The sequence below is a fragment of the Pleurodeles waltl genome, chromosome 11 (assembly GCF_031143425.1).
Source record: "Pleurodeles waltl isolate 20211129_DDA chromosome 11, aPleWal1.hap1.20221129, whole genome shotgun sequence".
Classification (NCBI taxonomy): domain Eukaryota; kingdom Metazoa; phylum Chordata; class Amphibia; order Caudata; family Salamandridae; genus Pleurodeles; species Pleurodeles waltl.
Genome location: NC_090450.1, coordinates 982,010,536 through 982,034,281, shown reverse-complemented (window position 1 = coordinate 982,034,281; position 23,746 = coordinate 982,010,536). Strand labels below are relative to the sequence as shown.

At 47.3% G+C, this 23,746-nt stretch overlaps 1 protein-coding gene across 3 annotated transcripts in view; it reads right to left on the bottom strand.

Moving 5' to 3' along the window:
- Nucleotides 1–23,746, bottom strand: part of FBRSL1 (fibrosin like 1) — a 1,114,915-nt gene that overhangs the window by 23,243 nt on the left and 1,067,926 nt on the right. For all 3 annotated transcript variants that reach the window (XM_069215249.1, XM_069215252.1, XM_069215250.1), the window contains exons 7-15: nt 21,281–21,725; nt 14,189–14,451; nt 11,654–11,814; nt 8,792–8,842; nt 7,334–7,429; nt 6,660–6,731; nt 4,052–4,081; nt 3,357–3,428; nt 134–266 (exon numbers count right to left, since the gene is read on the bottom strand). In XM_069215249.1, the coding sequence (XP_069071350.1) occupies nt 134–266; nt 3,357–3,428; nt 4,052–4,081; nt 6,660–6,731; nt 7,334–7,429; nt 8,792–8,842; nt 11,654–11,814; nt 14,189–14,451; nt 21,281–21,725 (1,323 nt within the window). The remainder of the gene's footprint in view (nt 1–133; nt 267–3,356; nt 3,429–4,051; nt 4,082–6,659; nt 6,732–7,333; nt 7,430–8,791; nt 8,843–11,653; nt 11,815–14,188; nt 14,452–21,280; nt 21,726–23,746) is intronic.

Genomic DNA, 23,746 nt, shown 5'->3' with positions numbered 1-23,746 from the left:
GATGACGTGTGATCTGTGGCTTTCAGCCCCGTGTTGCTTCATTGGCGTGCTGAGGAGGTTTGGGCAGTGGGTTTAAGACTGAAACAAAACTGCCAGTGGGCAACACTCTCTAACACACAGACGCTTCTCTTACCAGTGCTGGAGATCAAGGGCCGGGCCAGGTCGTGTGGATATGCGAAGCCGGGGAACACTCCGGGGGCGGGCGGCCTGCTGAACAGGTCCAGTTTACCACAGATGTCCAGCTTATGGGGGTCCATCTGCATTTGCTAGAAGAGGGGGGAAGAGATACATTCACAGCTCGGCTTTTGTTTAAACACGAAGATACAGCTATGACAGTTGACACAGGCGGTTCTTGAGAATGCTTACAATCAAGGGGCACGTGGTCTGCCAGGGGATTGGGGGGAGCTGCACCCACCCACCCCACCTTTAATCCCAGTAACATAAGATGAAATGAGACAAGCAGCGCAGGGACTGTTACCTGCCTGGCGCAGAGCGCACACCTGGCAGTGCCAGCCGGGTATGCTGGCCCTTTAAAGACCATTACGTCCAGGGCACTCTACCCGACTCAAAAGGTAATATTATATTTTATCAGCATGCGTAAAATGCACAGACTGTAAGCACAAAAAGAGGGTTCGGGGAGATTTATAGACCTGCAGTTGTCACCCCCCAAAGCTAATCGCAAAAGAACACATGGGTCTTCAAGAAAACCAGGACAAAGGTAGGCTAACAGGACGGGAATATCCTTTGTTAAGGACGAATTCCCTCACCCACCAGAGGTGGCATGCTTCATCACTGGGGGCATATGGCACAGCCTGCCACATTCCCCCAAAATGATAACCCTGCCCTGCCCTCACACTCAGGGCAAGAAGCTATACAACTGCATGCCTTAAACCGTAGGCAGGCCTCTATATGGCTTCCCTGCCCTAAACAGATCGCTATATGTCCTCTCTGCCTAAACCATGGGCAGACCTCTTAATTACTCGCCCATCCCCCCGCCCTAAACCATGCACAAACCACTATAGGCCCTCCCTGCCCAAACCATGGGCAGACCTCTGAATATCCCCCTCATGCCCCACCCTAAAGCATGCACAGAACACTATAGGCCCTCCCTGCCCAAACCATGGGCAGAACTCTGAATAACCTCCGGCCCTAAACCATGCACAAACCACTATACACCCTCCCTGCCCAAACCATGGGCAGACCTCTGAATATCCCCCTCATGCCCCACCCTAAAGCATGCACAGACCACTATAGGCCCTCCCTGCCCAAACTATGGGCAGAACTCTGAATAACCTCCGGCCCTAAACCATGCACAGACCACTATACACCCTCATTGCCCAAACCACAGGCAGAACTCTGAATATCCCCCTCATACACCGCCCTAAACCATGCACAGACCACTACAGGCCCTCCCTGCCCAAACCACGGGCAGACCTCTGAATAACTCGCCCATCCCCCGCCCTAAACCATGCACATCCCACTATATGCCCTCCCTGCCCAAACCATGGGCAGACCTCTGAATAACACCCTCTATACCCCGCCCTAAGCCATGCACAGACCACTATATGTCCTCCCTGCCCAAACCATGGGCAGATCTCTGAATATTCCCCTCATCCCCCGCCCTAAACCATGCACATCCCACTATAGGCCTTCCCTGCCCAAACCATGGGCAGACCTGTGAATAACACCCTCTATCCCCCGCCCTAAGCCATGCACAGACCACTATATGCCCTCCCTGCCCAAACCATGGGCAGACCTCTGAATAACACCCTCTATACCCCGCCCTAAGCCATGCACAGACCACTATAGGCCCTTCCTGCCCAAACCATGGGCAGACCTCTGAATAACCCCCCGCCCTGAACCATGCACAGCCCACTATATGCCCTCCCTGCCCAAACCATGGGCAGACCTCTGAATAATACCCTCTATACCCTGCCCTAAACCATGCACATCCCACTATATGCCCTCCCTGCCCGAACCATGGGCAGATCTCTGAATATCCCCCTCATCCCCCGCCCTAAACCATGCACATCCCACTATAGGCCTTCCCTGCCCAAACCATGGGCAGACCTGTGAATAACACCCTCTATCCCCCGCCCTAAGCCATGCACAGACCACTATATGCCCTCCCTGCCCAAACCATGGGCAGACCTCTGAATAACACCCTCTATACCCCGCCCTAAGCCATGCACAGACCACTATAGGCCCTTCCTGCCCAAACCATGGGCAGACCTCTGAATAACCCCCCGCCCTGAACCATGCACAGCCCACTATATGCCCTCCCTGCCCAAACCATGGGCAGGCCTCTGAATAATACCCTCTATCCCCCGCCCTAAACCATGCACAGACCACTATAGGCCCTCCCTGCCCAAACCATGGGCAGACCTCTGAATAACACCCTCTATCCCCCGCCCTAAGCCATGCACAGACCACTATAGGCCCCCTCTGCACAAACCATAGGCAGACCTATGAATGACCTCTGAATAACCCCCCCAATCCCCTCCATAAACCATGCACAGACCACTATATGTCCTCCCTGCCCGAACCATGGGCAGACCTCTGAATAGCCCCCTCTATGCCCCGCCCTAAGCCATGCACAGACCACTATATGCCCTCCCTGCCCAAACCATGGGCAGACCTCTGAATAACACCCTCTATACCCCGCCCTAAGCCATGCACAGACCACTATAGGCCCTTCCTGCCCAAACCATGGGCAGACCTCTGAATAACCCCCCGCCCTGAACTATGCACAGCCCACTATATGCCCTCCCTGCCCAAACCATGGGCAGACCTCTGAATAATACCCTCTATACCCTGCCCTAAACCATGCACAGACCACTATAGGCCCCCTCTGCACAAACCATAGGCAGACCTATGAATGACCTCTGAATAACCCCCCCAATCCCCTCCATATACCATGCACAGACCACTATATGTCCTCCCTGCCCGAACCATGGGCAGACCTCTGAATAGCCCCCTCTATGCCCCGCCCTAAGCCATGCACAGATCACTATAGGCTCTCCCGGTGTCCTAATCCATGGGCAGACAATGTGGCCAACTGTGTCCTGATCAAAGGTCATGCCATGTATATCCTGAGCCATGGGCATCTCACTTAATGCCATAAGTGCCCTATACCATGGCCAAAACATATATGACTTCTCTGTGCAAAATAACTAAGCCCTGTCCACGCTAAACCATGGATATATCACTATATGACCCCTGCCCTCTTGTCGAACTTTCAGATGCCACTACAGTCAACCTCAAATTAACTTCTGAGGTTCCTGGCATCGAAGGGACGGAGAGCAGGGGCCACACCACTACAACTCGCCGCACTAAGGCGGGGCCCCCACTGTTACCTTCATTTTCTGCTGGTGGTGGTAAATCTGCCAGGCTATTTGCACGTGCACCGCACACCACTTCCCAGGTTTCTGCAACACAAAGAAAGCCACAGCAAGCAGGGCCATGAGTGTTCGTCACAAGCGCGTGCAAGACATTTATCACCACAAACGTGAAATAACTAGTATATATCTGGCCTCCATCGACTCTTCCGAGCCGCTTTTCATATTTGATGTACTGATCTAATATAAGGGATTAAAAGCTCTTCAAGGCCAGAGGTGTGTGGGCATTAAGAGGGTTGTATGTTGGAACAACGCAGGCATTTACAACACTTGCCTTGAGAACGTGGCCCGAACCACGAATCCATCTTTACAACGCATTCCTTTACCACGCAAGTCATTACAACGACTTGCCTTAGGGAAAGCGCCGTATTTTGGAATTATATCATTTATTATTCCAACTCCAGTCTGCGCCACAGTAGGGAAAGTGCTGGACTTCAAGTCCAACATCAGTCCAACAATGCTTTCCTGAAGGCACGTCGACGGAATGACTTGTGTGGTAAAGGAATGTGTTGTAAAGACGCATTTGTGTTTCGGGCTGCATTGTAAAGGCACAGCGTGGTTCGAGCCGCGTTGTTAAGGCTGTTTACCCATTAGGCGATATGGCTTAATAACGCACTAGCATGCAGAAACAAATTTGGAAATTGTCAACTTACTCTAACTGATGACCGATATGGATCCGTTACCTATAAGAAATACAAATATTAAAATTAATTTAAATTTTTTACCAGCACATTACCGACAGCCTCAAATTTTACAGACCCGTTATAAAAAACATATCTTGTACTCCCCGATGGTGATACCAGCCGCACATTGAGTTGGCCCCATGAAAGTGTGAGGTCTCCGCTGAGCGTGGGCAGATTACTGGAAAGGGGGCGGGGGAAAGAGTCACTTACAGATCTATATGTTATTGTTTGGGTCTGGGAATGCACCACCCTACAGTGTTTTAATGAATGCCATTATCCGCTTTTCGCAATGCTTCTTGGCGCTGATTGGAGTTTAGAAACTTAGTGATGGGTTCAGCCAAGCTGGATGTCTTGGTATTGGTTGCTTGGGGCGGGGTTAGTGGGTGCTAGATATTGTAAGTGGGTGATCCCTGTTAGTGAACAGGTATTTTATTTTTGGCTTTTGTTGGTGACCTCCCTGAGTGTTTCTCACCCCCTTATTGCCCCTGTTTCCTACTCCTTCCCACCAACCACTAAATTCTAGCAATGGGACATCATCACTGGTGTTTCTATGGCGACAGGACTTAAACAGATGTATTTACTACCCTTAAAGTGGCCTCGCAGTTTAAGAAAAACTGCCAGTTCACTTCAGCCAATTTTACATTACAAACATTCACCAAAACTAAGGATTCCCAGCACTCCGTTAGTGAGGGCGGGTTTTACGGTTGTATGTGATTTCACAGAAAAACAATTTAATAGAATCCCACTACAGAGAAACCATTCCTTCTAAACAGTTTAAAGAACATTTTCAGGATGAGTGGCATTCATCATTTCATAGAAACCAATTAATAGATTGTTTTCTCGAAATTTGCTTCTGTATATTTACTTTATATATTTTAATTTAAGATGCAAGTGAAATGTTTGCAGGTCTTCTCACAACATTTTTGTCAAAGGTATATTTTCAGTCCTTTACTTCAGGGGCCATTAGTTTCCATTCATATCTTTTACACCATCAAACAATTACATTGTATGCATTTAGTTAGTTGATCCCTCACCACCCCTAAACAAACCTATACAAACTACACCTATAGATGATCCCTAAACTCCACCAATCTCTGAACCCTACAACCCCTTTCCAACCCCAAGTTCCACTGATCCCTGAACCCAAAAATCCCCTCAACATACCTAAACTCCACCCTTCATGGCCCCCTAAACTCCACTCATCCCTGAACCCCTAAAGCTCTTTCTACTTCTAAATTCTACCCCTCTTTTAACCTAAAACCCCCTCCCTACCCTTTAACACCACCCATTCCTGAACCCTAAAAAACACTTTCTATGCCTAAACCCTTACTCTTCCTTGACCCCTTAAAACCCAGCACCACCTTCAAGTTTTCCATTCCTGAAACCCAAAACCTCTTTCTACATATAAATTCCACCTATTCCTGAACCCTTACAACCCCACACCAGCATAACACCACACATACTTGAACACTAAAAATCCTTGACCACCCCAAAACTCTACCCATTACTGAATCTCAAAAAACACTCACCAGCCCCAAACTCCAACCATTTGTCAAACCTGAAAAACCTCAACACTCCTACACGTCACCCATCCCTGAGCAATAAAAACCTCTCATCACCCCTATACTCCATTGATCCGTGAACCCTAAAAACTCATCACCACCCTAAATTCCACTTCACCAATGCCTGATCCCTAAAAAAAAAACCCTCACCATCCCTAAACCTCACACATCCTTGAATCGAAAAAACCCTCACTACCCCTAATCATCACCCAAGTTTGTGATTTTGGATCTTTTCTTAAAATTCTTTCCTTTAAACTGTTTCCTTTATTGTTCAATTTATTTGTATTTCCTTAAAATTGCCTTTCCGTGACTTACGTTGCCTCCAAATGTGGTTTCTCAGTTTTAGTTTTTCCTCTATTCACATACATGAGGGTTTCACATTCCCAGATGCTCCTCTAATCAATGGTAAGTGGTTGGGTTTGAGATACCAGAACACCCCTTTATTTGATGTTAAGTGGTTGGGTTTTGGAATCCAGAATGTACTAGTTTGGTGATAAGTGGTTAGGTTTTAAATTCCAGAACGTACTTCTATTCGATAGTAAGTAGCTGGGTCTTAGCTTCTAAAAAATACTTTTGTTTGATAGTAAGTGGTTGGGTTTTGGATACAAAAGAGACCCTTTGTTTGATGGTAAGTGGTTGTGTTTTAGACCCCAGAACGTCCTTTTACTTGAAGGTAAGTGGCTGGGTTTCTTCTGTTCGATAGAAAGGGGTTAGTTTTAGATTCCAGAACATACTTTTGTTTAATAGTAAGTGGTTGGATTTCAGATGCAAAAGAGATCTTTTTGTGAGGACCTCCAGTTGGTTATGGATTCATCAATGCTTGTTTGTTTGATATCTGGTTGTGTTTTGAGACTTAATGACATCATTCACTGATTGATCCCCCCATAATGTTAAAGTAAACTTAATAGTAGTGAAAATGTTAGGATCTGAATCTGAGGAGAAACTAATCAGGCACTGTCAGCAGGTGGAACTAGGTGGGGAGCACCAGGGTTGGTGAGCGAAGCTGTGCCACATACCCCGGGTGTCTTCTGCAGGAGGCTGTGGTGAACGGCGCCTGGCCGCCCCGCCACGTCGATGGGGTTTGAGGTCTGGAAAGAAAGGACAAAGGGGGTGTTAAGCAGGTTCTATGGTGCATCAGACTCACACAGAGTGTCATTAACATGAGGTCACAAAAGGAAGAAGTCCTGCATACCAATACTCCTCTTACAGCTTAACACAGATTCTGATATTGCAGTGGAACCTAAGCCCACAACGCAGTTAGAGGTACCCGGGAATGTGACATCACCTGAGGATACTGATGGCATCACACCAGGTGCCAAATTACAGAGGGGACCATGAACGCTTCTGCTGCTCTTTGCATATTACTCACTGTGTGGTGTACATTCCAGGACTGCACAACATCAAGGCACCTCTAAGTTCTGAGGCTCATTTGTATTTGGGTATAGCCTAAGAAATTGAGGAAAATACCTTGCCCTTATGCCTGCACCATATTGCTGCTGCCAGGACATTCCCTGCCCTCAAACGCAGGCTTGCCCTGCTGTTATTTTAAAACATGCTTCAAACTTTCACAGACAATAAACCAGATAAAACTGCAAAATGTTGCACCAAAAATTATCAGAAGGGTAAAGTGGGTCGCAGAGACTATCGATTGTCTTAAGTATATGTACAGTACCAGGGTGCCAGCACTCACCTTGGGTTGAAAGGCTCCCTGAAGTGACCCGAAGGGGCCTGAATGGGGCAGCATTGGGGGCATACCGGGCATCGTTGGAGGGTATGATGGGAAGAACTGAGAATGGAAGGAAGGAGAGAACACAAGTCAGCTACAGTACCAGAAGGTGCCATTGGCATAAGCAGCAAACTGGCCTACGGCAATGCCCTCTACGCAGGAACCACGGCCAAACTCCGGAAGAGGCTGCAACCCATCCAGAATGCCTCTGCACGCCTCATCCTGGACATCCCCCGTTACTGCCACATCACAGACCACCTGAGAAACCTGCACTGGCTCCCAGTCAACAAGAGATTCACCTTTAAACTCCTCACCCATGCTCACAAAGCACTGTACAACACCGGACCAGAATACCTCAACAGATGACTCTCCTTCTACACCCCGACCCGGCATCTCCGCTCCGCCAACCTCGCCCTCACAACCGTTCCACGCGTCCGCAGAGCTACAACCAGGAGTAGATCATTTTCGCACCTCGGCGCCAAAACGTGCAACACTCTTCCCACCCACCTGCGCCAGACCAAAGACCTCCTTACCTTCAGGAAACTTCTCAAGACCTGGCTGTTCGAGCAGTAGCAGCACCCCCTTCCTTCACAACCCCCCCATCCTCAGTGCCTTGAGACCCTCATGGGTGAGTAGTGCGCTTAACAAGTTCCTCATTGCTTGATTGGGGGGTAAAGAGGGGCTATCCGGAAGCTGAAAGAGTACACATCCAGTCCAGTGCCTCAGAGCAGCCTTAAACGTAACTGGGAAGTCATTTACAAGCCAGGCTCTGCCACACTTGGTCAGGCCTTTCAGAGCACTGGCGAGTCCAGTCCTCTGCCAGTTTCATATCTGGGGGTCAGCCCTGATCTGGACGCAAGCCCAGAATGATGAAGGCAAGGCAGAAAAGAAGTGAAGCAAACACGAGTGCGGATGAAATGGATTTCAACATTTTCAGTGAAAGGGCATAGCTACATGGCGTTTGATAGAATATTTTTGTAGCTAACACAACCTAGAGTAATTTAGTAATTTTGGTCGAAACTTTCTGTTTTAAAACATTTAATCGAAATTTAATGAATTGTTCCCAGAAATAATCTACAGACTTTGATTCACCGAGAATCCCAGGCGGGGCACAGGTGACATTTAGATTCAGTAGACCCTTAAAAACATTCCAGAGTTGACTCAATGCACAGGAAATAAATGAAAACTATAAAAAGCAAAAAAGGACTATAGAGTCTGTCTGCTTTCTATTTTGGCTGCTGCCTTAACGAAGTTAGCGGGGGCATGGTATGATAGTAGGTAAGAATGTCTGACACAACCACTGAGGAAAAGGCAACTTTTTAGTAATGTGGGAAGGACAAAAGAAGTGAACAAGGGTAACACAGTACTAAACGACCTGAGAAGACGGAAGTGCACTAGGACACAAGGAAGAGGTGTACTTACATTGGAATGTCGATAGAAAGAGCTGTCCAATTTGGGGGTGTACTTGTCGAACTAGGAGGAAAAGAAAAAGAAAAATGGATCCCTCTAAATAGTTTCACTCGTTTGCACATACAAAAACCTAGTGCAGAACCAGCTGAGAGTCTCCATCAGAAACTTAATGGTGTGCCCAGTTCTAAATGGGGACCCCCGAGTGTGTCCGACTTGCAACACACACCAGTTTAATGCACTGTCGAGAACAAGCCACAGACTATGGCGACCAAGGACACAAGCATTCAGTAGGTATCAGCACACCGGTTAAATCTTACTTTCAAACTCTGGAGTACTGCCTTGAAAAATCTACACAGGATTAAAAACCATCATTCATGTCGCAAAACTCAACACTAAAAAAGTATAACATTTTAGTCTTCACATAAATTTACGTTTACTAAGCAACCGAAGGGAGGCGAAAAAAAAACACAGGAAGAGATCTAAAGAAGAGATATTTTTCCAGAATATTTTTAGGAAAATAAGTGAAACACCCTTATGATATTTTCACCATTTTTCCGAAAAAAACAACTAATTTGCTCCACTTTCTTTTTTAGCAGGACTTTCCCACCATCAAATCATTTGGTGAAAGAACTTTACCAAAAACACAATTCAACAGAAATATGATTAATATTGTATATATGAGTAAAGTGCAAAATTCTGAATTTTGTCGAAGTCCACTGGCAGAATTAGAACTTAAATACCATTAGTTTACATTTGCCAACTGCAGTTTCAAGTCCACCTTAATCGTAATTCACGATGTACCCATTTCTTTTCATCCATCGAAAACCAATATCCAATAACAATGGATGAAGCTATGTGAGTCCAGCCATGACGTATGCCCACATCTCCCCCAGAAGATAGAGAAAGCTCACCTTTTAAAACTGATCATTCATAGATCCTTTCCTTTTTAATTTTAGTTTTGTATATTTATTTTTGCAGAAGGCATCCAAATCCTCATACTCATCTTTGTCTCTAAGGTTAACAATCCCAAAAGCGTATGGCTCTTTTCACCTACAGATTAACTTGTCAAACCAAAAATCCAGTTTATTGGGAAATGTGGTCCATTAAATTATAGTACATTGCCCAATACCTACATTATTAAAACCATCAACCCTGCTAGCCAAGGTTGCCTCTGACCTCATTTTACACAGGACAGTCTTTGTTTTGTTGGCTTTCTAAGCGGGCATCTGTGCTGGCACACATGAACCACACATGGCACCAGGAAGGCTTGCTTGTTCAAGCTGTACCTCCACTGTGAGCCCTACCTCCAGACTTCAAGAGGGCCACTTGGAGACAGGTGGTGAGGAAGGGAGCTGGCATCTTAGCAGCAGCCTGGGGCGCCTGGCACTTGGAGGGACATGATATCTTCTGCACAAGCATTGGTCACCTCAAAACAATCTTGCAATGGAGGCAGAGAAAAGATGCTACCAACCAGCATCCAAGAATGTATCCGTCAACAGCCTTTTCTACGTTGATCGAATAATGTTTAGCCAATTTAAATGATGGAAAATGTATTTGGGACCTACAAGGAGACAAGTAGCCTTTTAGAAGAATATTACTCCAAATCCATCATTTGAGGTCAACAGTTCCAAAGGCAAGATCTCTGGAAGTCCCTGGCAATTGCTGTACAACTGTAGTAGTGGAATCTTACATCAAGCTATCTCAGACTTCTTATTACAAAGAGCACCATATCACTGTAGCCCACTTGTCTCACCGATCAGGAGAGATGTTTTTTCTGGAGCAGCTGAAAGCTGCCTGAGATTCTGATAAAAGGACCATGGCATTTGACCGGCTCATACTTTTAATCTGTCAGGGCAGCAAGATGAAGGCTAAAAACTCTGCAATTTAAGACTAGGCTTTTACTTCTAGTCTCAGAGCAACTCTCTAAAACCTCTCTTTTCTCTGGCTTTGGTTTTGAGAAAAGCACGGATTGGTGTTAGGTCAGCCACATGCAGCCCCGGCCACAAAATAAGCCAGTGTGCCTGCCGAGGCTCAGTTGGCCGTCTGGACGACTAAAATGTTACCTCAGAGGCTATGTCAGGGCTCTGGACAGGGGCTACCAGACTCCAACATGCCTAGGTGCACTTGGGCCTAAGAACTTCTAACCACACTTGAAAGGGCTTTAAACTTTTGTACTGGTTGACAGTCTGCAGACTGAAGGCAGGGGCAGTACAGATCTGTAAGAAGGGACTTCTGGCACTGAGGGGCTTCTGAAAGGCAGGACTGACACTAAGGTGGGCTCATGTGAGGTACATCCACCTGAAAGGAACCCCCACCGCTCCTCAGTAAGCAATGCCTACCCTATGGCGGAAAGAACATTTTTAAGACATTTGTGTGTTGGTGTGGCTCCACCAAACCCTGTGTACCCTTCTGATTGCCTTGGTTTGGAGTCACAAATGACACTTGTTATTTAAAGTACTGCACCACAGCCAACCTAAAGTATGCAGCAAGTGCAACAGAATGGTAAACTATTTGTAAATGCTTTGAATTCCACAGAGCCCCAACTGGATGCTGGGCCTTCTTTGTACAGGGCCCAAATCCGCTGGAACAATCTTTCTTAAATGGATTTACTCTCTTCAAAAATGTTGCTGGTGATGCATGCATTAGTGTGCGCCCACCACACTCTCACACAAGGTTCTAGTGTCATATCAACTGTAGTAACCAGGAATTTAAGCTGTCAGCCACTTGGGCTTGGAAAAAACTGGTATGGCCATGTCTCTGATAAATTGGACAGGACCCAACAACTGTGTTTAAGGACCACAGCAAACAGAGGCTTAGAAGCACAAGAAAAGTTGTACATGAATCACCCCCAGAAGATCACACAACTCGACTTACCTGGCACTCCCTGTTTCGACAGGTCATACTGTGGTGGTTCTCTACGCGAGGACTCATGGGCGGAGGTAAGAGCGATGCTTGAGACAAAGTGCCAATGAGGATCCCAGAATGAGGCTGGCAATACATGATTGGTTGGTTGAACGATATCAACAGACTGGTATCTAGAGGAAAGAGAGCACTGTGAGTCATTCCATCTCAAAGCAGGCCCGAGATCCGCAATGCAGCTGTCTGTCCACCTCATACCTCGCTCACTTCCCGCCAGCCCCAATCTCAATCATCCTCTGCACTCTTCCAGGAATAAAACTGCCTTCTCCTTGCTTTTTCTCCCTTATTTTTTTTGTGTGCCTTCTCCCCGCTTTTCCCTCGTTTTCACTGCTTTCTCCCTGCCTCTTCTCTCTGATTTATAAGTGCCTTCTCCTTGCTTTTATCTCATTTTCACTGTTTTCTCATGACTTTTTTCCTTAGCTTTTTTTGTGCGCCCTCTCCTTGCCTTTCCCTCATTTTTACTGTTTTCTCCATGCTTCCCCCGTTGTGTGCCTTCTCCCTCGTTCTCACTGCTTTCTTCTTGCTTTTTCCCCTGTTTTTGTGTGCCGTCTCCTTGCTTTTCCCTAGTATTCACTATTTCTCCTTAATTGTCTTTCAATTTCACTCCTTTCCTTGTGCTTTTTCTCCATATTTTTGTGTGTCTTAGCCTTGTTTTCCCTCGTTCTCACCGTTTGCTCCTTTTGCTTTCCCTCATTTTTTGTGTGCCTTCTCTTTGCTTTTCCCTGCTTTCTCCTTGCTTTCCCCCATTTCTGTGTGCCTTCTCCTTGCATTTCCCTCGGTTTCACTGCTTTCTTCAGGACCTGCAAGCACCTGGATTTCCGTGCTTTAAAAATCTTGGTTGATTGATGACACCATTCGGGCCATCTCTATTTAAAGAGAGAAGCTACCTGGACCCTTCCTACCCCAGACCCACTATTTAAACCCTATTAACAACCCGCCCCTTCATCCTCAACAATGCATTACACTCCAAACCGTGGACTTCGTCATCAAGCCAACACTCAACAGGTTCCTTTAATACCACACCCCATAGACACTGCCCAGTCACTCCGTAAGAATGTTCTCAATTTGAACCCCACCCTTCAGGCCCACCATTAACTACCCAAACCTGTGCACAAAGAGACCCAACAAGCAACCCATCCTTTCATTTCCAAAATCCCCAGTGTACACACTCTTAGCCGCAACACATAATCCTCTCTTTCGCCTCCAACATGTAGACTGACCTGCTAATGACCCCAAGAAGCCGACCCCAAAACTTTGAGGTATTCAGCCAGACCTGAACCACCCGACTCTTTTTCATATCCTCCATGTGTGCACTTCCCGCCTCTGAGCCAAGGCTTCTTGCACGACCCCAGCTCTCAACCTGTTTTTCATCTCCACCAGAAGTAAAACTCAACCTTACTTGTCAAGATCCACTACGTTACCCCACCACTTAACCAGTCACCTTAACATGCTCTCTTTCATTCCCTCCTAAAACTCCTACCTTAACCCAACAACCACACAACACTTACATCCAAGATTTCCCACATCAACGTATCTTTCCAAACAACTGTACAATCCAACCCTCCCCACCAAGAACTCTAGCCCGAATCCCAACCAAGACCACCCAGTTCCTCCCACCATCAATGTTCAATGGTTCATCAGCAGCCCCACATACAACCCACCCAAGAACCCTCCCCTCTAACGTAAACCCACCAAAGCTGTAGTAACTAATTCCACATGCTACTTAAAAATGGCCTCACACAATTTTACATCTGTTACCATAAGTTCTTGTGATCTGGCTCAGGGCCTACTGCGGACAACTGGGTGTACCTGAGTAATGCTGACACCACCTGGTGTAGGATCCATGGCTTTCATACTCAGGTCACTTTCAGCATTGTCTCTTGTTCCTGGGAACAGCTAGTGGAGACAAGTGCCCCCTTCTCTTACGTCTCTGACCCATAATATGAGGAGGCCTTGTCTAGGATGTCTGCTTATTTCTTTGTGAGATCCATAAATGTACCCCGAGATAGAATCTGGATTTGCTCAGGATCCTCCAAGTCTTCTGTCCTATCAGCCTGGGACAGACGATGTACGCTGCTAGGCTACCCCTAGCCTCTGTCCATCTTCCCCTGTCCTGGCAGGAACTCAAGGTCCTGCATTCATCACTCTTTGCTCCCCTTTCCTACACCTGCAACATGCAGTCTGGTACTATATGGGGTCCCCCTTTTCAGCTATTCAGCTTCAGCCTTTCTATGGGTTGAGCTTAGAACCAATAGCGGACAGTTTACTAGCGCTATGAAGTGACCTTGTCACAAACCAGCACTATACAAAACAAACACATAAACAAGCTTGTTTGGATTGGCTCTCTCATTGGCTTTCTGTCTAAATTTGGAGATAGTGTGGTATAGAGCGGCTCCCATTCCTCGCTTTTCCACCTAAGCTCCCCCCCCCCGGTGGTAGCACGCCCCTTCCCTGTTTTAAAACCCCCTGCAGTGAACAGAGGTCACCTACCTGAGTAACCAGCGCCTCCTGGGTGACCCGGGATAACAAGGCTATTGGTGGGCAACGCTGGTGGGGGTGGTAACGAGGGAGGGGTGGCAAACATGGCCGGATGGTGCTGGTTTTGCGTCCTGAGGGCAAAGTGCGAGGTAGCCAGGTTCGAGATGGAGAGAGGTAAGGCCGGGCCGGAGGAGTGATGCTGGGGTATCTGAGGCGAGGGGGTCAAGTGCTTGGGGAGACCGATGCTGGCGGCGCTGCTCGCGCTGCTGCTGCGACTGTGGGGAACAAACACAGGAGAGAAACAAACAAGTTAATGCCTCTGACCAGGGAAAGAATGAACACAAAGGCAGCCCTGGACAGATGTGCACAGAGGGCAGGCCCCCAAGACAGGAGGCGAGCATTATGCATAAACCCTTTTATTCACCACTTCCAAGCAGCAACCTTTAAAGTTCCATATCAGAGCCAAATATGACAACATAAACAAAACTGAACAGGTGGGCAGGTAAGAGCCGACAGAATCCCACCTCGGCAGCCTTCCTTTGGACTCACAAGGCCTTTGCTTTCTGTAAAGGGGGAACTTCCTGAAAAGAAAGAAAGAAATGCTCCAAAAACACCTGCTAAAACATATTTAGAGGTTACTCATCAACAGTTGTTCCTTCAAGGCGGGACATTCTATAAAAGGGCCTCCGGTGACGCAGAAACAATCCCAGCATCCTTTGCTCTGGAGACTCAGAAAGGGCGGGCTGTGCAGAGCGTGGTTAGAAGATGTTAGTGGACTTAGAACACTTCTAACACTTTCAAGTTCTGAGACGTCTGCAAGTATTCAAAGACAGCGCTGGGAAGGAAGCGCCTGCATACCCTCGCTGGTGATTAGCTGTGCTATACAAATCGACCGATTGATTGTTACTACCTAGCCACGACTGTGTTGGTAACAAACATACTCTGAACTATGAAGGTCCCCTTTGGAGGCCAGACACACTTGAGGCATATCTAGAGATGTTCAGAGGCGAGACACACGAGGCATATCTAGAGATGTTCAGAGGCGAGACACATGAGGTCTATCTAGAGATGTTCAGAGGCGAGACACACTTGAGGCATATCTAGAGATGTTCAGAGGCGAGACACACGAGGTATATCTAGAGATGTTCAGAGGCGAGACACATGAGGCATATCTAGAGATGTTCAGAGGCGAGACACACTTGAGGTATATCTAGAGATGTTCAGAGGCGAGACACATGAGGTATATCTAGAGATGTTCAGAGGCGAGACACACTTGAGGCATATCTAGAGATGTTCAGAGGCGAGACACATGAGGCATATCTAGAGATGTTCAGAGGCGAGACACGAGGTATATCTAGAGATGTTCAGAGGCGAGACACATGAGGTCTATCTAGAGATGTTCAGAGGCGAGACACACTTGAGGTATATCTAGAGATGTTCAGAGGCGAGACACATGAGGTATATCTAGAGATGTTCAGAGGCGAGACACACTTGAGGTATATCTAGAGATGTTCAGAGGCGAGACACACTTGAGGCATATCTAGAGATGTTCAGAGGCGAGACACATGAGGCATATCTAGAGATGTTCAGAGGCGAGACACATGAGGTATATCTAGAGATGTTCAGAGGCGAGACACACTTGAGGCATATCTAGAGATGTTCAAAGGCGAGACACATGAGGCATATCTAGAGATGTTCAGAGGCGAGACACATGAGGTATATCTAGAGATGTTCAGAGGCGAGACACACTTGAGGCATATCTAGAGATGTTCAGAGGCGAGACACATGAGGTATATCTAGAGATGTTCAGAGGCGAGACACACTTGAGGTATATCTAGAGATGTTCAGAGGCGAGACACACTTGAGGCATATCTAGAGATGTTCAGAGGCGAGACACACTTGAGACACATGAGGTATATCTAGAGATGTTCAGAGGCGAGACACATGAGGTATATCTAGAGATGTTCAGAGGCGAGACACACGAGGCATATCTAGAGATGTTCAGAGGCGAGACACATGAGGTCTATCTAGAGATGTTCAGAGGCGAGACACACTTGAGGTATATCTAAAGATGTTCAGAGGCGAGACACACTTGAGGCATATCTAGAGATGTTCAGAGGCGAGACACACTTGAGACACATGAGGTATATCTAGAGATGTTCAGAGGCGAGACACATGAGGTCTATCTAGATATGTTCAGAGGCGAGACACACTTGAGGCATATCTAGAGATGTTCAGAGGCGAGACACATGAGGTATATCTAGAGATGTTCAGAGGCGAGACACAATTGAGGCATATCTAGAGATGTTCAGAGGCGAGACACACTTGAGACACATGAGGTATATCTAGAGATGTTCAGAGGCGAGACACACTTGAGGCATATCTAGAGATGTTCAGAGGCGAGACACACTTGAGACACATGAGGTATATCTAGAGATGTTCAGAGGCGAGACACACTTGAGGCATATCTAGAGATGTTCAGAGGCGAGACACATGAGGTCTATCTAGAGATGTTCAGAGGCGAGACACACTTGAGGCATATCTAGAGATGTTCAAAGGCGAGACACACGAGGTATATCTAGAGATGTTCAGAGGCGAGACACACTTGAGGCATATCTAGAGATGTTCAGAGGCGAGACACACTTGAGGCATATCTAGAGATGTTCAGAGGCGAGACACTTGAGGTATATCTAGAGATGTTCAGAGGCGAGACACATGAGGTATATCTAGAGATGTTCAGAGGCGAGACACACTTGAGGCATATCTAGAGATGTTCAGAGGCGAGACACATGAGGCATATCTAGAGATGTTCAGAGGCGAGACACATGAGGCATATCTAGAGATGTTCAGAGGCGAGACACGAGGTATATCTAGAGATGTTCAGAGGCGAGACACATGAGGTCTATCTAGAGATGTTCAGAGGCAAGACACACTTGAGGTATATCTAGAGATGTTCAGAGGCGAGACACGAGGTATATCTAGAGATGTTCAGAGGCGAGACACACTTGAGGTATATCTAGAGATGTTCAGAGGCGAGACACACTTGAGGCATATCTAGAGATGTTCAGAGGCGAGACACATGAGGCATATCTAGAGATGTTCAGAGGCGAGACACATGAGGTATATCTAGAGATGTTCAGAGGCGAGACACACTTGAGGCATATCTAGAGATGTTCAGAGGCGAGACACATGAGGTATATCTAGAGATGTTCAGAGGCGAGACACACTTGAGGTATATCTAGAGATGTTCAGAGGCGAGACACACTTGAGGTATATCTAGAGATGTTCAGAGGCGAGACACACTTGAGGTATATCTAGAGATGTTCAGAGGCGAGACACATGAGGTATATCTAGAGATGTTCAGAGGCGAGACACACTTGAGGCATATCTAGAGATGTTCAGAGGCGAGACACACTTGAGACACATGAGGTATATCTAGAGATGTTCAGAGGCGAGACACATGAGGTATATCTAGAGATGTTCAGAGGCGAGACACACGAGGCATATCTAGAGATGTTCAGAGGCGAGACACATGAGGTCTATCTAGAGATGTTCAGAGGCGAGACACACTTGAGGTATATCTAGAGATGTTCAGAGGCGAGACACACTTGAGGCATATCTAGAGATGTTCAGAGGCGAGACACACTTGAGACACATGAGGTATATCTAGAGATGTTCAGAGGCGAGACACATGAGGTCTATCTAGAGATGTTCAGAGGCGAGACACACTTGAGGCATATCTAGAGATGTTCCGAGGCGAGACACATGAGGTATATCTAGAGATGTTCAGAGGCGAGACACACTTGAGGCATATCTAGAGATGTTCAGAGGCGAGACACACTTGAGACACATGAGGTATATCTAGAGATGTTCAGAGGCGAGACACACTTGAGGCATATCTAGAGATGTTCAGAGGCGAGACACACTTGAGACACATGAGGTATATCTAGAGATGTTCAGAGGCGAGACACACTTGAGGCATATCTAGAGATGTTCAGAGGCGAGACACATGAGGTCTATCTAGAGATGTTCAGAGGCGAGACACACTTGAGGCATATCTAGAGATGTTCAGAGGCGAGACACACGAGGTATATCTAGAGATGTTCAGAGGCGAGACACATGAGGCATATCTAGAGATGTTCAGAGGCGAGACACATGAGGCATATCTAGAGATGTTCAGAGGCGAGACACATGAGGCATATCTAGAGATGTTCAGAGGCGAGACACATGAGGTATATCTAGAGATGTTCAGAGGCAAGACACATGAGGTCTATCTAGAGATGTTCAGAGGCGAGACACACTTGAGGTATATCTAGAGATGTTCAGAGGCGAGACACATGAGGTATATCTAGAGATGTTCAGAGGCGAGACACACTTGAGGTATATCTAGAGATGTTCAGAGGCGAGACACACTTGAGGCATATCTAGAGATGTTCAGAGGCGAGACACATGAGGCATATCTAGAGATGTTCAGAGGCGAGACACGAGGTATATCTAGAGATGTTCAGAGGCGAGACACACTTGAGGCATATCTAGAGATGTTCAGAGGCGAGACACATGAGGTATATCTAGAGATGTTCAGAGGCGAGACAAACTTGAGGTATATCTAGAGATGTTCAGAGGCGAGACACACTTGAGGTATATCTAGAGATGTTCAGAGGCGAGACACATGAGGTATATCTAGAGATGTTCAGAGGCGAGACACACTTGAGGCATATCTAGAGATGTTCAGAGGCGAGACACACTTGAGACACATGAGGTATATCTAGAGATGTTCAGAGGCGAGACACATGAGGTATATCTAGAGATGTTCAGAGGCGAGACACACAAGGCATATCTAGAGATGTTCAGAGGCGAGACACATGAGGTCTATCTAGAGATGTTCAGAGGCGAGACACACTTGAGGTATATCTAGAGATGTTCAGAGGCGAGACACACTTGAGGCATATCTAGAGATGTTCAGAGGCGAGACACATGAGGTATATCTAGAGATGTTCAGAGGCGAGACACACTTGAGGCATATCTAGAGATGTTCAGAGGCGAGACACACTTGAGACACATGAGGTATATCTAGAGATGTTCAGAGGCGAGACACACTTGAGGCATATCTAGAGATGTTCAGAGGCGAGACACACTTGAGACACATGAGGTATATCTAGAGATGTTCAGAGGCGAGACACACTTGAGGCATATCTAGAGATGTTCAGAGGCGAGACACACTTGGGACACATGAGGTATATCTAGAGATGTTCAGAGGCGAGACACATGAGGCATATCTAGAGATGTTCAGAGGCGAGACACGAGGTCTATCTAGAGATGTTCAGAGGCGAGACACATGAGGTATATCTAGAGATGTTCAGAGGCGAGACACACTTGAGGCATATCTAGAGATGTTCAGAGGCGAGACACATGAGGTATATCTAGAGACGTTCAGAGGCGAGACACATGAGGTATATCTAGAGACGTTCGCAGTTAAAGGAGCAGACCAGTCAATTAATAAACGATACCCTACTCCTGAGAAGTTTAATTTTGACATCAGTACCACCCTGTGCCGGATCCTGGGTTCCAACATGTTACCAACTACTTGTGCCCACTTTGAGGCGCAAGGGGTGCAGTAGTGAAGCAAGAACATCACAGGCCCTGATGCAAGTAAGGTAGTAAATTCCGCTACTATCAGGGTTCAATGGGTCCAGGTGCCACTGCACCTGCTAAAAGGTATGATGGACTGCTGCACCTGTGCGTCCTTTCTCAACAAAATGGAGAGTGTGGGGACAAGCACCGTTCTGCTATTGCGGCTCGTACACATCAGAACTGATTGACACCGGCACATTACAGGCAATGGAAATGGGGGGTTCGGCCGGGACTTCCAATATGAGTTCACATTCAGCGGCGGGCGCCGTAAATCTCAAGTGGAGGGGAAAGCGGGGGCACAATAAATAATTTTTTTTTTTTTTTTATAGTAATAAAAAAAAAAAAAGACCTTTCCTAACATCGCCGGCCCCCTCATGCTCCTCTTCTGATGGTGTCCCATCATTCCCTAGGACACCAGCACAGGCTCCCCCAGGCAATCCTGGCGCTGCTCTCATCCTATACCTAGCATGAGAGCAGCGCACGGATTGGTCTGAGCGGCTTGGGCGGCCGCTCAGACACTACATTGGAGTCTGTGCAGTTTCTCCAACCCGGTAGTGCAACACAGCCTGGTTGGAAAAACGTAAGTGTGCATGTCAGTTTGGCCAGCCTCAGAGGGCGGAGCTAAACTGACATGCACACTTAGTGCACTGACTCCACTCTCCCTCCTCCCCCTTCCCATGGACCACCCCCGCCCCTTCCTGCATCTGCTGACTGAGCCAGCAGCTGAAAAATAAAACAATATTCAAATATTGTTGTTTTTTTTCAGCTGCTGGCTCAGCCCGTGGGGCGATGACGCTCCTTCGCCATTTGCGGAGGAGCTGCCCCGTGCACATCAATGGAGAATGTGATGGACAACGAACCTGGTGGCACAGAGTGGGCAAGGCAGGGCTCTTTCAACTCAGTTTTGAATTCCCAAATGCAAATTATGTTATGCATAAGCAGGGCCACTAGAACTCTGCAGCAGGAGACAACCAAATTATCGGGCAAAGCTGACTAAATTATGCTGCATTAACAGGCAGATTATATGCATCATAATGTGCTGCATTTTGTGATATTACTTCATTATTTTGTCAGTTTCATCTGTGTTAGCGCTGTCTTACCAAAGGCTTTAGCTCAGTAGCACCCCTTTAATACTCAAGTACAACAATGAGCAAATGAAAGGTGACCAGTCAATCTTTGTGAAGGGCCTATCCCTGCGCGGCAACTCATGTTGCTGCATTTTCTGTAACTTTTGATCTTTTTGAGCTAGAAACAAACAATTTTTTGTTTAAAGTCTGCAAATCATGCAACAGATGATGGATTATGTGGCAAAAGCAGCAAATTTATAATCATGCAAAAAAACGCTGCAGCATGGCATAATTCCAGCAGCACAGGATTTAAGTAAAAAGTGCCAATATAGGCCATTTATATGGAGCCCAGTAGGGGGTCACGATAATTCCATATAGGCGGAGAGTGCGCCTTCAACCGACCTACCTGATGTTCTGGAGTCCGTTATGTGGAAGTTGCTGATGATGGTGGTGGTGAGGCTGGTAGCTGAGGTGAGGTGGGATGTGGGTGGGCAGCTGAGATCGGAGTTCTGGAAGCAGCAGTTGACTTTGTGGCTGTGACTGGGGTCGGGATTGGGGCCGGGACTGCGGGCGAGACTGGGGCCGGGAAAGCGGCCGGGGTTGGGGCTGAGGCTGCGGGGTTAACCGGGGAGGTGGCGCTGGGGCAGGGGCGGACGACTCCCTCACCAGCGGACTAGCACTGGAGGTGGGGGCTGAGGAAGCGGACGTGACGATGGCGGTCGCGACGGGCGGGGGGCTGTGCACCGGCAGCAGAAAGCACACTTCTGTGCTAAGCTCCTGGCTGCGCTCTAGGCCCGACACCTTCGGGGAGAACGCAGCCTTCGCTTCTGGCTTTTCATTGGTGAGCACCCCTGAAAAAAACAAAAACAAATGGTCAATTTAGTTTGTTATTCTTGTGCATCGCATGGCAACACATAAGCTATGGACACAGCAGGAGGAACGTAGTTTCCAATTCAAATAAAATATGATAAAACATTGTTGCTTTTATTTTATTTTTTATAACTGGCCTTTTTTATTTCTTTTAAATATTTTAAATTACACTGATAAAGGGCCCCATCAGAAAGAGGGAAGGCCAGTGGGGTAACCAAAAGACGCCCCACCCTTCAGAATATGATGAGGAAGCTTGATGTATCCCAGATTGCACAGATATTCATTGGACTTGGGCTCAATGGGGACCCCCTGAAATGTTGGGACCCCCCCTATGCTGCAGGTGCCTGCTCTGGAAGGCAGAGTGGCTTTCCTGAGCATTTATTTCTTATTTCATACAATTGCATGCATTTGCATGGCATGTCTTATAGGGTGAGGGGTTCCCCCAAAACAAGGAACCCTGGAGGTTCCCTCCCCCGCACTGCAGGGGCCTCCGTTATGCCCTTGGGGAAGTCAGAGGTCATTACTTTCAAGGCCCAGGGCATTTTTAGGGCCCCATGCGTCAACATTTTTTGTAGCTTTTGGGCAAAGCTGTCCCATTTGTTACCGACAAAGCATCTAACAAGATTAAGAAGACTTTAGATGGCACCAGGAGCTGCACCCTTCAGATTCCCTTTTTGCCTGCAGGACATTTTTTTTTTTTTTTTTTTTTAAATGGGCCCAGCAGCGGCTGCCACTAGAGGGCGCCAGGGCGCCGCCCACATCGATTTCCTACTTATGTGGATGGTAATCGTCAACAGCAATTACCATCCACATAAGTTGTTGTGTAATTAAAAAACAACAGGGCTTTAAGCCCGTGCTGTGCTGCCCTCGGTGTCTGGCTGCCTCTCGTTCTTGCTGAGACGAGTCAGGCAGCCAGGCACTACTGTGAGAGAGACATGCTCCAGCGAGCATGTGCAGCACAGCTTTTTAGGGTTGAGCCTGCGTTGCATGCGCTCGCGCATGCGTATCGCAGCGAGACGCTTTAGTGTTTAGAAAAGGGCTCGGAGCCCTGTCAACGTCACGTCAGTGTTTTTTATTGGTTCGTGGGCTTGCCTAGTAAAATCTGCTTGCTTTCATTAGTCGAAGTCACGCATACGTCATGGCTTTTCCGGTGGCTAGCCCTCCTCGAGCGCAGCGACCAGGTACAGAAAACATGCGAGGCTCGCTGTTTTCTGTCCGGCTTGTGGACTACTTTTTCTCTAATTTACGAGCGCGATCTCGCTTGGCAGAAGTCGAGCGCTTTACATAGTTAAATTCACTTTTTCGGGTTATGTACATAAATGCACTTTTGCCCGATAGGGGAAAAGTCGGGTTTGGAGTTTACAACGCGATCAGCTCTAACATGAGCAAACGCGAGACCCGTTGCATTGAAAATGCTTGTTTTTTATTACTGCAATTCCTAAGCAGGTTAAGGGCTGACTTAGTGCCAGCCCTGGCCTGCAATTTTCGGGGGTCTGAAGAGACGTCTCATTCATGACACCAGCAGCATCATATCTACAAACACTAAAGGGCATCTAGCAGTGGTTCCCAACCTTTTGACTTTTGTGGACACCCACTTTATCAATATTGGAATCTGGGGACCCCCCCACAACTGAGTCATTACTGAAAGCAGGGGACCTAATCAGTTAATATTATTTAATTTTCTCAGCAGTCACTGACCCCCTGAGGAGGCTTTGCGGACCCCCATGTGTCCCCCTGGACCACAGGTTGGGAACCACTGGTCTAGGGCAAAAGCCCTGTATTCCCGGGACTGCTTGTCAATCATTTCACAGGAAGCAGGCAACACCCTTCCAAATCTCTTGTGACGTTTTGGTTGCAGTCTGTAAAGGACTGAGGGCATGTGACTCGAGGTCAGAGAGTCATGAAACTGTGGCCTCGAGCCACATGTATGCTGTGAACAGATGTGCATGCTTCAGCGCTAAAATTAGAGGTGTCTGTTAGCAGTTTTAATAAATGCCTCCCA